The sequence below is a fragment of the Plectropomus leopardus genome, chromosome 12, assembly GCF_008729295.1.
Source record: "Plectropomus leopardus isolate mb chromosome 12, YSFRI_Pleo_2.0, whole genome shotgun sequence".
Lineage (NCBI taxonomy): Eukaryota > Metazoa > Chordata > Actinopteri > Perciformes > Serranidae > Plectropomus > Plectropomus leopardus.
In genome coordinates this window covers 16,472,445-16,488,366 of record NC_056474.1, presented here as the reverse complement: position 1 = coordinate 16,488,366, position 15,922 = coordinate 16,472,445, and the positions used below count along the sequence as shown (strand labels likewise).

Sequence of the window (15,922 nt, the reverse complement as noted above, 5' to 3'; positions counted from 1 at the left end):
TTGCTTCATAACGTCATCTTTCAGAGTAGTTTAAAAAAATATCCAAAATAAACATTTAGTTGTTTATTTTAGTTAATTTCTGTTCTAGGGGTTTCTTCAGAAAGTGTGTATTTAATCAAATAAAGCCTAATTTGCATATTTAAATATAGCATTTCAGAAAATGTGTATTAATGTAAGTAGTTAATTTGAGGTTTCACGATGTTATCTGTTGGTTAAAATTTTTACCCTATTCACCTGTAAAGTCATATTTTTTGTCTAAAACTGAAAAACAAAATTCTCATATTCTGAGCTAGAAATCTCCACCTCAGTAGCAGTTACATAAACCAAACTTTGTCTGTTCTGGAAATGAGCACTCATTTGATAATGCCTCAATTGCACATTGTTATCATTGCTATACAAAAAATAATGTAAGTAATTGAGTAGGCAAGTTTCATTGTGATGTCTAACAGTTCAATTTTTTTCCCTCTCCCTTTTTTTTGTAATTCTCTTTTTTCTCTTTTTATTGGTTATTGGTTTATTGGTTTATGTGAACATGTAAAAACAAAATACACAACCAAATGAACACGAGGACCTTTCAATCATGTAAAAAGGGCAAATAAATAAATAAGCAAATAAATAAATAAATGAAATAAAAAAATGAATTAATACATGAATAAAACAGAATGAACAAATACATAGGTGGGGGGAAAGAAAAAGGGGGATGTGGTAATGAATAAATAAAAACAATGAAATAAAGTTTTACCCTTTTCACCTGTAATGGCTGCCAAAAGACACCTTTATTTAGTCTAGAATCAGCTAACAGATGCACATGAGAAAGATTACAACACTCTATTAATACACTGCTTCCCTGTGCCCCCTCACAGGAAGTACAACTCTCTAATCCAGGCACAAGCTCGTGAGCTGTCCCACCTGAGGCAGAGGATGAGGGAGGGTCAAGGAATCTGCCATATCCTCACCCAGCACCTGGGTGATACCACCAAGGTACCGCAAAGCCCTCTGCACAAACTGAATCAATCATTAAACCACATTTTATTACATAATAACCACATGTGATGATAAAATAAACTGTGAGTGTTATTCTCAACACCTTACAGGCCTTTGAGGAGCTGCTGCGAGCCAATGATATTGATTACTACATGGGTCAGAGCTTCAGAGAGCAGCTGGCACAGAACTCTGCGCTGGCACAAAGAGTGGTCGCCAAGATCAGTGGACGTAAGGAAGATCTTCTCATATCATCCATCTCCAGTTCAGTTTTTGTTGTGTCTTATTCTTGTGGTTCACATCGCTGTATTTTTTCAAAACATTTTCTTTCGCCTTTGCTCTGTCCTTCCTGTTTCATTTCCACAGGGGACCATACAGAGAACCATGATGACAAGACAGGCCACGAGCTGCTCGCTCTACGGTGAGTTGGCGTCCTGAACTGCTTTGGGTTATGCCTACTGGATCATTTGACAGACTATCATTTCAAAAAAAAAAAAAAATCACTTTTAAAACTGTAAAATCTTAAAGGAATACTTCACCCACAGATTAATCATTTGTATAACAGTTTCCCCCTTTTACTCCAAATCATCAGTTTCCATTTTTTAAATCTTTGTTCACCATGAAGGCCGTTTTCTTCACGAATTCAACATAATATGGGGTGAGTAACTGATACACAAAGCCATTTTGCAGGTGAAGTATTCCTTTAACCACTAAACATTTGCAACAACAACACAAGGCATCTGTGATATTTTGATTTGTGGACCAAGCTTGAAGTTATTAGCTCACTCTGCAGAGCACTCTGTCCTCAGTGATTAGTTTGCTTTGTCATGTGATGCTCTGTGGCACACCACATGGCTCCCTGCTGTGCAGAGGAGACAGAAGGTTCCTGTTAATCCACACACAGAGGCCACAGCATGGATCCTTTACCGTTAAGTTGCATTAGCTGAATAGACTTAAAGTGCAGGTGTCCCTGCAGCCGTGCGTAAGAGGCTCAGTGTGACTGTGTGTCAGTCCTTCACTGGTGTCAGTCGTACCGTGCTTAGTGGAAGACTATTCCTGTTGGATCTATTTTGAGGCACTTATTTATGGATTTCTCTTGTTTTGACGTAATCATCTGTAACTGCTGCAATTTCTTTGGAGATTTTTTTTTTAAAATTACTTTCTGAATACGGATATTATTCAGAAGGTAGAAGTCTCGGTCAAGTGACCAGAATCAGAAGACAGCAAAGTTGTGTTTTTTGTCTGGATCCTCACAGACAACAGGCTGAAGTGAATCAAAGCTTTAGTCTTTGCTATCTGGACTGGACTGATGGTACGATGGCTCCTCTGTGGAGATCGATGATTTCTAAGGACAGCTCCATATACAGGGACTCTCTGTGGTCTGTTTCTATGGCTCGAGGCCCAGCAAGAGAGATGTCTTTTCTTAGGATGCTGCTGGAGAGAGACAGGGAGTTAATGCTTGGACAACTGAAACAGTAAGGGAAATCACTTCACATATAGGCATATTTATTTTGGGAGCTCCGAAAAAGAAGATGCTGGACAGGCTGACTTCACCACTATATTTAATGATTTATACATTGCAACATAAATGAAATTGATTACATATTACAAACATATATTATGTCTTCTCATGTCCAATCAACAGTCCAAAGATCACACAATCCAAGGTCATGTATGGCAAAAAAAAAAAAAAAAAATCATCACAATGTGATTATTGATCCTCTTGTGTGCACATGCAGGCTGAGCAAGGAGCTTCAGCAGAAGGATAAAATCATCGAGTCACTCCACACCAAGCTGCAGCAGCGTCCAGAGACCCCGTCCAGCTGCCACGCCCTCTCTGAGACCACCGACCAATCAGACAGAACATCCTTGGTGTCCGACGAGTACAGAACCAATGAAGATTTGGAGCTGTGTTCTGATTTAGACGCCAGAGAATATCAGGAGGAGCACCGGCTGCGGCAGCAGGGACACGGATCAGAACCAGACGGTATTTTTTAAGTTTATTCATATGTTCACTTCGCCTGTCTGTGAAATGTCTCCTCTATCTTTTCACTTTCCATTCCCCTCCTTTAGTCCGTCCATCTCTCCCTCCTCCTCATGGCTTCCTCAAGTCGTCCAGCAGCTGTCCCAACATGCTTTGCTCAGCCCCTTTGGGTTTGACCAGTCAGTCCTTCAGAGGTATGGGACTCACTGATGACTTGCAAAGTGTCCCAAAATCATGTTTTCTTTTCCTCCTCCTTCATGTTCTGTTTGTGTCACTTCCTGTCCTCCAGCCCTTTTCCGTGAGCCCGTCTCCTACTCCTTCTCTGTCCCCTCTGGCCCTGACGTCTGGGGTAAAGAAGTCATTTCTGACCCCCGGCCCAGGGCCCTGTCTGTGATCGCTGTTCGCCCAGAGCTGGACACGCTGTACAAACAGATGAATGAGCAGAACAGGGGTGAGGGGCCAGAGGGTGTGTGTGTGTCGTGTGTGAAAATAAGGACGTGAATGTCATAATATCTCCTGTTAACTTGTGAGCTACCGTCTTCCGAGCAGATCAGTTTATTCTGTTTTGATCAGTATTTTCACTCTCTTTCTTTGTGTTTGCAGGCTTTGCAGTTCCCCACGACAAGACTCTGTTCACTCTCTCACCTGGCACCCACAACCAGCACGACCTCTCCAGCTACAGCCAGCTATCCCATCATGCCTTTCAACAGTATCAGCTGGGTGGCATTTCTGAAGGCCACTCGCTGAAGTCCGACTCAGGTCTAGTGACAGGAGGAACTTTGTGGGACATGGACAACATGGTTCAGCAAGTTGGAGGCTTCTCTGGATCATCGGGACACCAGCAAGGAAGCAGCCATGCAGGTGTGACTCTATACTGTCGTCTGTTAGTAATTAACATGAGTTCACACCTCATTTGCTCAGTAATAATAATAATAATAATAAACTTTATTGATATAGCATCTTTGCTGTACAACAATGGCATTATTAGCACAAATTGCAGCACAACAGACAGAATGAACATAATACAGGCCAAAAAGGCAGTTCAGTATAAGAGAACATTTAAAACAAAGAGTTAAAATCAAAAACCAAGTGCTTGAAATCATAATATTATGAGATAACACTAGAAATAATAAAATAAAGTAAGATATTTCTTATGTTATCTCATATTATTTTCATCGTCTTTTATTGCATTTGTTCATTTAGGCTGTCTTTCAGGGTCTGCCTGTTTTATTTTTTGTGTTTCTTTCATTTGCTCTATTCTTGTTGACCTTTTGTGTATTCATTCTGGTCTTGCCTTTATGTCTGACTGTTCCTGCCTTTACTTTGTCTGTCAAAGCCCTTTGTAAACAAAGGTGCTATATAAATAACTTATTAGTATTATTACTATACATTTTAAAAGAATTGCAGCAGTCTGAAATGTAAAAAGAAGAATTTTAGAAAGTCAGAGCTAGTCAAAGGCTAGAGAGAGCAGATCTGTTTTTGCTTTCTTTTAAAAATATTTAGTGAGCTGGTTTCTATAGGTAAAGTTTTCTATAGCTTTGGGGTGTAACTGACAAAGGCCACATCCCCAGTTTTTTTTTGGTCATTGCTGGGAACCTTCAGTAAATCACTAGCAGATGTTCACAGTGTTTGTAAAGGTAAATAATTGACGAAAGATAGCAATGTAGCTTGGTAGAAAGTTTTAAATGAGCTGAAGTCTCTCTGTAGGACACTTGACACAGAAGAGTCAAATGATTATTACAATATTAATGTTACACTGTTTATCTCTAGGGGAAAATTTGATAGAGGAGCACCTGCGGGAGGTGAGGTGTCTCCGTCAGCGTCTGGAGGAGTCCATTCGGACCAACGAGAGGCTCCGACAGCAGCTGGAAGAGAGACTGGCCTCGACTGGGCGCGATGGAGGTATTGTAGCCCTCACTCTAACATTTCTTTCTCTTTCTGTAAGAAAAAAACATAATATAACAGGTTCTGGGTTTTTTTTGTCCAGGGGCACCAACAAACATCTACATTCAAGGACTGGACACAGTCACTCAACTGTCCAATGAGATCAGAGTCCTGAAGGAGGAAAACTTGGGTCTACAGTCACGCCTGCAGGCCAGCACAGGTACTTCATCTGACAGTCAAATACTTTTGCAACTGTGTGAGATTTTCACCGTACAATAATCACAGTTTCATATTACCAAGGTATTACAGAATTATTGTTATTATCTGTAACAATGACCCTTAAACAGATGGTTTTTCATTTGGTTTAACATTTTTTTGCCATATTTGAAACTTGAAGCCTTGTTTTAATGGAATTATAAAAAAAATAAAAAGTCTCCCTTTTGAAAAGAAATAAAGGTGAGATTATCTATCCATTTACATTCTGTTAAATACTGTGCATAAGCAAATGAACATGGTATGGTGTCATTTTTCATATCACAGCATACCTTGAAACCAGTACACAACTGCAACCCTAAAGCTAAATGAGGTTTAAATGACTGTCTTCCGAAATATATGCATGTTAACCCATTTGAGCTCTCCTCTCTCCTCAGACACGTGTGAGGAGGTGGTGCAGTTGCGGGAGGCGGTTTTCACAGCACGCGCCCGCCTGAAACAAGCAGAGCTGGAGGCCGAGCAGTGGAAGGAGGAGCTGAGACGACTTCAGGCTCACAGTCAGGAGCAGGGACAGCAAATACACATATTGAGACAAGAACGGCAGAACAGTCAGGAGAAAACCAACAGGTTGGATTGTGTATATATTTACAGATTGATTCTTAGAGTTACAGTTCCTGTCTGTGTGCATATATATATATATATATATATATATATATATGTTCTCTGAGTGTTATGTGCTGTGATGTGTCCTCAGGCTCCAGCATGAAGTGTCTCTGCTGCAGCAGCAGCTCTGTGAGAGCAGAGATCTCATCCACTCCCTGCAGAGCGAACTACAGGTGTACGACCGAGTGTGTTCCAACACAAACGCCAACAAAGGTCAGTCTGTTCAATGCTCTCTAGCTGTGCTGAATGTACTGCCTCTTTAAATCAAATACTTTGGTGCCATCTGGTGATAGTATCAGGAAAGGCAATGTTGTAGACAGGGAACACAGAGGAATTTTCCCTGTGATTGTTTCATTTTAGTTACACCATCAGAACATTTTCTACTTAAAACATCTACACAAGTTTTTTTTCCTTCAAAATTGTCCTTGCAGATTTCTGTAAGATAGTACTCGTAAAACCCAGGAAAGTTTCACAAATGATTGGAAGCTGTGTGCAAACGCTGTACAACAAATATGATCCAAATCCACCAGAAGGGGGCACTATAAATAAAAGTCAACTTTCAAAAGTCTCAACTCCTTGCTGTAAATCTAATTTACATAAAACTTGGTACTGACATCCATATTTATGCACTCTATAAAGTTGCCTCCAGAATCACTTAAGTCTGCCTGATTAGTTTTTTTACCCAAAACATTTTTCTGACATCTCCTCCAAAACCATAGATCTAATTTGTTCTAGATTTTCTGTTGATCATTAATGGACCAAGTTCATCAAAATTTGTATAAAGCTTGTTGAAAGCTCATTACATTTTAAAGATAATGACAAATGAACTTTAAAGGGTACATGGATCTTAAATTATATTGGAGCAATCATCACAAAACTTGTTTGAAATGTCCACATAAGTAGCTGAAAAAATACTCTGAAAGTTTCATGGAAATAGATCCCAAGAGGGCACTCCAAATCCAAAGAAAATGGTAACATAACTTAAATCAGATTACAAATCAGAAATTGTTTGTGCAATGTTTCAAACAGTTTCAAACATGCGCATGGGCCAGTTGCTGAATTTGGCCATATGACAGTTTGGTCAAACATCATCAAACTCTGTTGAAATATGTGCCCACAGTGTTTTCAAAGTTTACCAGTAGAGGGCCACAGTGTTGCCAAAGACACAGCACAGATTTGGTTGTAAATGGATGAGCATCTGTTAATTTGTCATAAAAACTGTTATTAATCTTTAATGTAAGTGTCAGAAACTGATATTTATGTCTTATGATATTGACAGCAATTTTCAACTTTTAATGGTCCATGTTGGCTTGAACCCCAGAATCACCTCTTGCAGGTATATTTGTATCGTTGAGCCAGGATGAGATCCTCCTAACCGCAACAGAGCACCAAAGCAGACGCATGTCCAGTCCGACTCTCCAGTGATTGTGTGTTTTGTCTTTAGGCTACCTGTGTGAGCTCCCAGGTCTCCCGGTGGAGCTGGGAGAGCTGCTGGGGGAGGTGAGGAGTCTGCGAGCCCAGCTGCAACACAGCGTCCAGGAGAACAGCGCCCTCAAACAACTGGAGCTCCACAAGCAGCTGGAGCAGAAGCTGGGCGTCGGCTCTCCTCGGACCCCCTCCCTCTCCGCTCTGTCTGCCAGCCCTCAGAGAGAAAACTTCTACAGGCGACAGCTGCTGCACGGTGAGACACCAGCTTCTAGATATGTCGCCAACATTAACAGCACAAAATGTTTGTGAGGCTCAGTGTGCTGTGGAGTGGTTTGCTGTGTGTCCAAGCCTGGTGTGTGTTTCTGTGTGCTCCACAGACCCAGCTCCGTCTCCACCAGTCAGGGACATTGGTCTGTTTAACTGTGGATCTCCTGGTCCTCCCTACTCAGACCTGGACGACAGCCATAGCACTGCCAATGGTGTGACTTTAACTGCACTGCATGATTGTTACGTAATCTGTCTTTAACTTGTGGACTGAGTGTTGAGAGGTTGTATTGTATCTCTGTAACAGTAACATTTTTTTATTTTAACTTTCCCCGACAGAATATTGTTTCAACCAGTTCTGAACTTTTTGCAATACATGAAATAAAACCAAAACACTCTGAAACACATTCTCGCTGTTTTACCCCCAACAGACCCTCTTGACCCTCACTCTGAGCTGGAGGGGGAAGCCCCTGATGGATCATTTGCGAACCGTAATGGCCGTCACGCCATTGGTCACGTGGATGATTTCAGCGCTCTTCAGCAGCAAGTCCTAGAAGGACGGAGCCTTGTCCAGCGCATGGATACGACCCTGCAGGCCTGCCTCGGCCCACCACTGCTGGAGGGCAACCAGAAGCAGAGCAGTGAGCTGGTGAGAGCCAAAACACCAAAAGAAATTGTTTTAACTAAAAAATAATGACACCAAGAATTAAGGCAGAGCACAAGTATCTAACTGAGCCCTGTATGCAGGTCCTGGACTACGGATGTGTGAAGAGTCTGCTTTCCAACACCAAGACTCTGAGGCAGATCCTGGAGGAGGCGATGTCTCTGCTGAAGATGTTCTGGAGAGCAGCTCTGCCCAGCACCGATCCCTCCATCCAGAACTTTAAGAAGGTTTGGGACACATTTCCATTTTTTATGACAGATCTAGCAATACAATACGTATCATTATACAGGAGTTATGATTCAAAATGTTTCTATCCAATTTTAGAAAAATTCGCACAGTATAGCGAGCACACCACCATAATGCATTAAAAAAGAAGCTTACATGTTTTACACAATCAAAACAGTTTGATCTGTATTTGTATTTTTTCACAGTGGCTGCAACTTCATTTTTTTTGTCTAATCTGAGCAAAGGAATTATTACTTGCCGATATCATAAAAAAAACAACATGGAAATAATAGTGTTTGCAGGATTCTCTAGGTAAATAAATTAAAAATTGATTGTGTTTTGAAAATAGATATAGTATCATTAAACATAATATAGTGATACTCAAGTGAATCTGACACCCCAAGGAAATATGATGTATTTGTTTTATTGTCAACAATCCCCATGAAAGGACCAAAATCAACGATGCATTAGTCTCAGTATATTCCCCAGCATGCCTGTGGCCCTCAGCCACAAACCTGTTTGTTCTCGGTAAGGAAGTAAATATTTGAAACATGTCAGAAATATATAATTCAATTTTCAAGAAAGATGAAATAGTTTCCTAAAACAGCTGGGCATTGTGTTTTTTCCCAAAGGTAATTGAGAAAAAATGTAAATAGTGTGTTTATTTGGCAACATTTCCTGCTGTGTGTGTGTGTGTGTGTGTGTGTGTGTGTGTGTGTGTGTGTGTGTAGGAGCAGTGTATGCAGGAGGAGATCTTGTCCCTGAAACTGCGTGTGTCAGAGCAGGAAGAGGTTCTCAAGGGGACGATTCAAAGACTGAGGAGCACCAGCCGCACCAAGGAGAACATGGAGCACTTCATAGTCAACCAGTGTGAGTGTTTCTGTGCATTTTTGTGTGTGTGTGTGTGAAAGAGAGCAAGACATCATGAGGAAGACTTGATGCAAAGCAGTGAGTCTCAGGCGCACAGACAAAATTCAAGGTCAATAAAATACCAAAGAGACTGAGCAGTGCTTGCACTGGCCGGCGCACAGCAGCAAGAAGAGTGTGGGAGGAAAGAAATTTAGGAAGGGCAAGCGTAAAACAAATCCTAATATGGTAAGAGTAAAGGAAGTGAGAGAGGCAGATAGTCAGCAGATAACTTGCCCCTTCTTGGAAGTGTGGTGACATTCCAGGTAAGGGATTGCACAGAAACAATAAACAAGGCCATTCATCATCTTGTATCCAGGTCCAAATGCACAAAAACATGAAAGAAAATTTGGATTTGGACTTGGATGTGCAGTATCATGTGTGCGTTTTGTGCAGTTTTTTGCTCACAATATAATTTTTGTCTGTTTTTTTGCAGTGTCAAGGACTCGTGATGTGCTGAAGAAAGCGAGGACAAATTTAGAGGTAAGCAAAAACCACAGACCCTCACTTATCCAGGATATCATACACAATGCAGGTTATCAGTGTGCGTAGTATGCGTTCTCCACAGTATGATGTGTATCAGTACTGTACGTTGTGTTGTCCCTGATGTCTTTATGATGTAAAATCATCACTTTTGGCTTTCCTGCCTCACCTGTTCCTTCGTCCTGCATTTGTCTCTCCTCTCCTCCTTTAAACAGAAGAATGAGCTGAGACTTTCCTCTCTAAGCTCCTCCTCCTCTTCCTCTCCTTACGCTGGTAATTGTTTGACATCTCGTGATCTTGCAAACAGGTGGATGTTGTCCCAGATGCTGTTTCAGTAACCTGACTATAATATTTTAGGCCCTCTGATTAAACTTTGGCTGTAAGCGTAAATGTGAGGGTGACTCTGTGGTCTGGGGCAGCTTTTACCTCCGTGTGGATTTGCTTTTTCTAACCATGCTGACATCACTGCTCTACCATCCCGTCACAGCGAACTGCATCCTGTTTTAACTGACATTCTACGACTTTATTTTTAACTTTATTTTTTGAGAATTGTCCCTTTAGGTCCACTCCTCTTACATTCTCTCTTACAGTAAGTAGCTTTTATATACCATTAGAAAAATAAATAAATACAGAAAAAGAAGGGAAAGAACAGAAAACTATTATTAATATCATAATTAATAATCATAATCATAATTGATCTAATAATTATTAATTATCTGTTAAATTAATTTCAATTTACAATTTTTTGGCTAACACCCCCTTTACCCTCATACTTTATATAAGTTGTTGCATTTCTTTTACTTGTTATGCTAGGTCCCTCCACCTCTCTGTAGTTGGACTTAATGTTGAAAGCCAGGTTTTTGTTAGCTGTTATCTTTAATATCAGTTATACAAATATCCAAGTTAATCACACGTCTAATTTCTCTGCTGATCTTTTGCAGATATACTTTTACAACAGGACAGTTCCAGAAAATATGACTGTGACTTTTTATGATGTTTATGCTTTACTGGAGTGTTTATTCGAGTGAAATAAAACATGGGAGGTTTTCCTGTGTAGAAAACAAGCTGATCACACCAAAACAATCTAGATTAATAAATAGCACTCCAGGTAAGAGGAAATAAATGTCTCTTGGTCCTTTTAAAATCCCATTACAACCACTCAGCTTTTGTAAATAACTGTATTTATAAGTAAGAGGTCAAAAGTTGCAAACACTCCCATTTACTAATCCACCACTACACTTAAGTGTTGTTTACTTGTGCTTGTCCCCTGTATTAACGTGCCATTTATTCTTAGTTTTTGAGCCCTCTACACACACAGTTAGTACCAAAATAACCGTACGCTGCATAGTTTCCATTCTGTGTGTATGCTGTCACAGTATCACTTAAGGATGTACACACAAAAACATGTGTGTGACAGCTTTTACTTTAAACTACTACTTAAGGATTTACTGCTGCCCTTCAATTTTAGGATTGAGAGGAGTCATACACACCATCAGCCACACAGCATACAGGAAAAACACAGCAAGTGTGTGTGTGTGTGTGTGTGTGTGTGGGTGTGTGTGTGTGTGTGTGTGTGTGTGTGTGTGTGTGTGTGTGTGTGTGTGTGTGTGTGTGTGTGTGTGTGTGTGTGTGTGTGTGTGTTGTGAGATTCAGAGGTTTCCAGTAACAGTGTTGCTTATTCTTGAATCACTCATTCTCAGCTTCTCATCTGCAAGCGGTTGTATTTTGGGAATGTTATTTCAACTAACTTTACACGCAACAAACTTCTTGCTGTGGCGTTCCTTGTTTCTAAAGGAAGAGTTTGACATTTAGGCAAATACACTTATTCTCTTTTTTGTCGAGAGTTAGATGATGCAATTAACACCAAAATCATATTTGTACTCTAAGCTTAAGCTACTGCCAGGAGACAGTTGGACTTGTCAGGGTTAACCCTGACTGTCTCCACATGTTCCTCATGTTTCCACAGTCTCCACTGTCTCCTGGCTCTAGCTTTATATTATTTTCGATCATCTCATCTAACTCGCAGCAAGAAAGCAAATAAGCAAATTTTCCAAAATGCTTGAATATTCCTTTAACATTTCACCTCGCCAGCAGTTTGTCAGTTTTATCAGCCTGCAGAAAGATAGTTGAATACTAACTTAGATCTTAATTTCCCTCTTTCCCAGCTGAGGACCCAGGAGGAGCTGACAGAGAGCGGCCTGCTGATCGCAGTTTCCTGAAGACCAGCGGTGCCTCCGGAGCCGCAGCCAATCAACGTCCAGCAGCGAGAAAGCGCAACAGCCAATGCCTGCTTTAGACTTTTAAAGAACCAGCCTCAACGCCACCACCTCTGACCTCTAACCTCTATGCTGAAACAGCCAAGACCCACCCTCACCCTCCTCCTCCTCCTCCCAGACCCCGACACCAGCCTTTCTCCTCCCACCCAAACCTCCCTCAGCCTCCATCCAGCCATGAGAGTGCTTCCACCCTCCCTCCTCCAGGCAATATGTGCGCAGTATAATCCGCACCTTGAGCCTTATCAAACTCCCTGCACCCCCTCGCCAATTTTATGACACTCTCCCGCCACATGTATTATTGTCTTTGAGTGATACAGTCGGCAGTTTGCCTCGTCGTGTGTGTGACAGAAGAAGGTGTTTGAAATGTGCCTCTGGTGGTTTCAGTGATGTGCGTCCTACTGACGGAGCTGGCTCAAGATGCTCCTAGACACTGATCTCAGACCAGGTGTGTGTGCTCAATCTGGCTTCAGTGAAGGCATTTGCATTTCAGGGGTTGTATTACAGAAGCTTTTAATTGTACCTGATTTAGACATTTTCAGCAGGATTTTTAAAAAATAACTTGCATGCTGAAATCAAAAGTTTCTGTAATAAACCTCTGGGTCTGTATCTACGAGCATCGTTTCATGAGAGCCAGGCAGCCTGTGGACGAAATAGATGTTCATGCATGTTTAATCGTGGCTTGAGAGAGGAATTCTGCACACATGTACACGCGTACACATATCTGTACGTGTGATCGAAATCGGCTCACTCAAAGACAACTTTGACTGCCACAGAAATGCAAGTTTACTTCTCGTGGCACTTTTACGAACGAGGACGTTTTTTTGTTTGCAAATGCAATGCAAAGAACAATGACACCCACGACGTATCACTACACACAGTGGAGGAATGTAGAGGAGGTCAGCGATCACTGCTGAGTAGTCGTGTACTAGCTGTTATCTGTATTTGTGGAGGAAGCTTATGAATGCTCTGTCAGCCATCACCCAAGAGTTATGAATGGCAGAACAAAAGCCGGAGAAAGGTTCCATTTTAGTCACAAGGCTCCTCTTTTAGGGATCTTAACGATGCTTTTTTGGCCAAAAAAAAGGAGTTATGCCGAAGGCTTCGAACAATCTGGTTAGTTGTGACTTCTGTGTGCTAGAGGAGTGGTTCCCAGCCTTTTTTAAATCAAGGATCCCTAAATTGATACACATTTGGTCACCGCCTATCATTTACCATGATTTCACCTCACGGACCTAAACAAAACATTGTCATACTTCAACGTATATTAGAGCTTTGTTTCGTCTACATTACAGACACACACAAAAAATCCATGACTTTTCGAAACTCTTTCCACTCGAGTGTGGAAAGAGGAAAAGTTACGGACTGAAGTTATGTTACACAATTAGGGGTACCACACATGTGCAGTAAAATGTGGTCTGCAGTTGCCGGGCAACGATTTAATTGCACATGTGCTATACCTCAACTGTGTAATGTAATTTAAAAACTGTGACTTCTCCTCTTTCCACCCTCCGTGCCATAACTTAAAATGATTTTTACTTATTTCAGGCCTGGTAAGTGTGGTTATGAAATTCCATGACTTTTCCAAGTTTCCCATAACTGTGGGAGCCCCAAATTCTGGTGACCCCCTAGAACTCCCACAAGGACCCTGGGGTTTCCCAAACCTCGGTTTGAGAACCACTGTACTAATATATATAAAAACAACCAAAAGTAAGAGGTGAAAGTGCTGAAATGGAACCGGGCTAAACACGCGTATTCACGCTCCTCTGTAGGAGTTCTCATACGAGCATGTGCAATAATGATGTTGTTTCTTGAATGATCATGCTGCACCGGGTTATTATTGTTTCTTTGCTTGACACTGGAATATTAGTCACACTCATTAATAACGTTAGGACACGGTCAGATTGTACTTTTTACCAGAGTGTTGATGCATGACAGAGATTGTAAAATCTAAGCTACGGAACAGGGGATTACCAATACTTGCCAAAGTTTGAACTTTCTTTACTTCACTTTGACTTGCCTTATCCATGCGAATGACAAACCCGGGTCGGATCAGACCGCAGGGATACCGAGGTGTCTTTTTATATTAGGGCCTCCAGAACCACAGAGACGGTAACCGTTAGACAGTTTGTGCAGTATATTTGGAATTGTGCGATGGAAATGAGCTCCTTTTTTTGGACCAAAACCCAACAGAGTGGATTTTTTTTCCCCATGTGGCCATATGCTATTGTCTTTGTGTTATTTCTCTTGGTTCAGGCCGTCTTAGCATTCCCATGGCAATGGCAATATAGGTTATCAAGTTCTAATAGATGACGCAAACTTTGGCAGGCTACTGGTAGGATCGTTGTTCTTTAATTCACTTGCTTCTAACAGTCCAAATTTAGTTTGATGTGTTTTATCGCTGTACATTTGCCATTTTATGCTGTAAATATCCAGCTTTTTCTTTATGAACTTTTGTGTGGGAGAGTGTGTGTGTGTGTGTGTGTGTGTGTGTGTTTGTGGAAAAAAAAAAGACATCCAACATTTGCTTTTTGCAAAGTTGATTTTCTGGGTAGCTGTGCAATAGCTTCACATGTTTTATTTTGATGTTAAACATCATTGTATTACGCGTATGTCTGCTGCGTTCACTTCCTGCAGTGTATGATTTATATGCAGTGTGTGTTAGAGGATTACGTCACTTTGAATCAATTAGCCACATAGAAATCACAAACTATGCCTTCATGATATCTACTTCACTGATCACAGTATCGTCCACCTATAACAAAGCTCTGATTGATGTTGCTTCGCTTGCCTTTAAATTTAGCTTGAGAGCGTCTTGGGTTTGCTCTCAGTGGTAGAAATGGCCTTGAACCTACGCTCGTCTACCTGAGATCTGCCAAATTAGGTTTTGTCTGCGCTCCCGTCTTCAGAAAAAAGACAAATGTTGCCAAGAATTTAAATAGAGGTAAAAAGTTTGATATTTCCTTTTGAAATTTATGAAGGGAAAGTTTTGATGAATTGTCTACTGTAATTAAAGAAGCCAATGACTGGAAAGATTGTGAAACGTTGGATCCACAAAGCACCTTGTTAGAGCGTAAACAAAGCCTTTTTGCTCTTTGATATTAAGAAGGGAATCAAACGGCAGTTTGAACAATGTATCGTTGGTCCTGAGTTGCGTATGTATATACTGCTATTTGACTGGTGAAGCTTTTATGTGATTGGAAAGCAGCTTTTTCTGAGTTTGTGCATAATGAACTAGGAAGCCGATACAGGACTCATATGGATCCTGTCTCTGATGACAGTTAACAGTTTGCTGTGTTGGCAAAAGTATTATCAATGAACGATTTTGGGAAAGAATGAATAAAATACTCAAAAAGCTTTTGTGCTTTACTTTTGTTCAGTTTTGGTTCTGGTTTGTTTTATATCTGGATCCTGATGAGCTTCTGTCTGTGCTGTTGCTGGAAGATAATAGTTAGTACCTTGGTTTAATAACAGCGTTCTCCCTGTTTGCAGAAACAGATGACACGACCACAACAGAAGCTCAGCATTACATTACTGTGGAAAGGGACTGACAATTTAAAGAATTTTAGGCACTTAAAAAACCTACCTAAAAAAAAATCAACATCGAATGAGTCGATGAATATTTTAGTTTTTGTGTCTGGACAATTACATGACCCTAATGGGATTATTCAGACACATTACCCAAAAACAGGCCAAAAATGTATGTTTGTTACCCACCATCATCCAACAGTACATGAATATGATCCAGACAGGATTTTATTAGGCAAAAAAAAAGACATAAACCTCCTGCATCGGGAGATCTCCCACAACAAACTTAATATCAGTCTAAGTAGATGCTATATTAGAGTGTTTTCACCACTTTGTCCAGCCCTCACACAACCCTTTCATTTGGCGCTACATTTTCTCAACTATATAGTGGTGGTTCTGGCAATTTTGGTGCCCTGTGCAAGCTTT

The 15,922-nt window shown here is 40.8% G+C and overlaps 1 protein-coding gene across 5 annotated transcripts in view; it reads left to right on the top strand.

The window, feature by feature from the left end:
- Positions 1 to 15,325, top strand: part of LOC121951508 (myomegalin-like) — a 59,124-nt gene extending 43,799 nt beyond the window's left edge. For 2 of the 5 annotated variants that reach the window (XM_042497861.1, XM_042497857.1), the window contains 19 exons: positions 864 to 981; positions 1,095 to 1,212; positions 1,348 to 1,402; positions 2,721 to 2,968; positions 3,055 to 3,159; positions 3,255 to 3,416; positions 3,569 to 3,826; positions 4,736 to 4,867; positions 4,953 to 5,069; positions 5,500 to 5,689; positions 5,817 to 5,938; positions 7,170 to 7,406; positions 7,531 to 7,632; positions 7,849 to 8,066; positions 8,165 to 8,308; positions 9,038 to 9,176; positions 9,649 to 9,695; positions 9,911 to 9,968; positions 11,861 to 15,325. In XM_042497861.1, coding sequence (XP_042353795.1) covers positions 864 to 981; positions 1,095 to 1,212; positions 1,348 to 1,402; positions 2,721 to 2,968; positions 3,055 to 3,159; positions 3,255 to 3,416; positions 3,569 to 3,826; positions 4,736 to 4,867; positions 4,953 to 5,069; positions 5,500 to 5,689; positions 5,817 to 5,938; positions 7,170 to 7,406; positions 7,531 to 7,632; positions 7,849 to 8,066; positions 8,165 to 8,308; positions 9,038 to 9,176; positions 9,649 to 9,695; positions 9,911 to 9,968; positions 11,861 to 11,991 — 2,701 coding nt within the window. In that variant the 3' untranslated portion in view covers positions 11,992 to 15,325. The remainder of the gene's footprint in view (positions 1 to 863; positions 982 to 1,094; positions 1,213 to 1,347; positions 1,403 to 2,720; positions 2,969 to 3,054; positions 3,160 to 3,254; positions 3,417 to 3,568; positions 3,827 to 4,735; positions 4,868 to 4,952; positions 5,070 to 5,499; positions 5,690 to 5,816; positions 5,939 to 7,169; positions 7,407 to 7,530; positions 7,633 to 7,848; positions 8,067 to 8,164; positions 8,309 to 9,037; positions 9,177 to 9,648; positions 9,696 to 9,910; positions 9,969 to 11,860) is intronic. The other 3 variants (XM_042497859.1, XM_042497858.1, XM_042497860.1) reach the window with 3 other exon arrangements.
- The last annotated feature ends 597 nt before the right edge of the window (positions 15,326 to 15,922 follow it).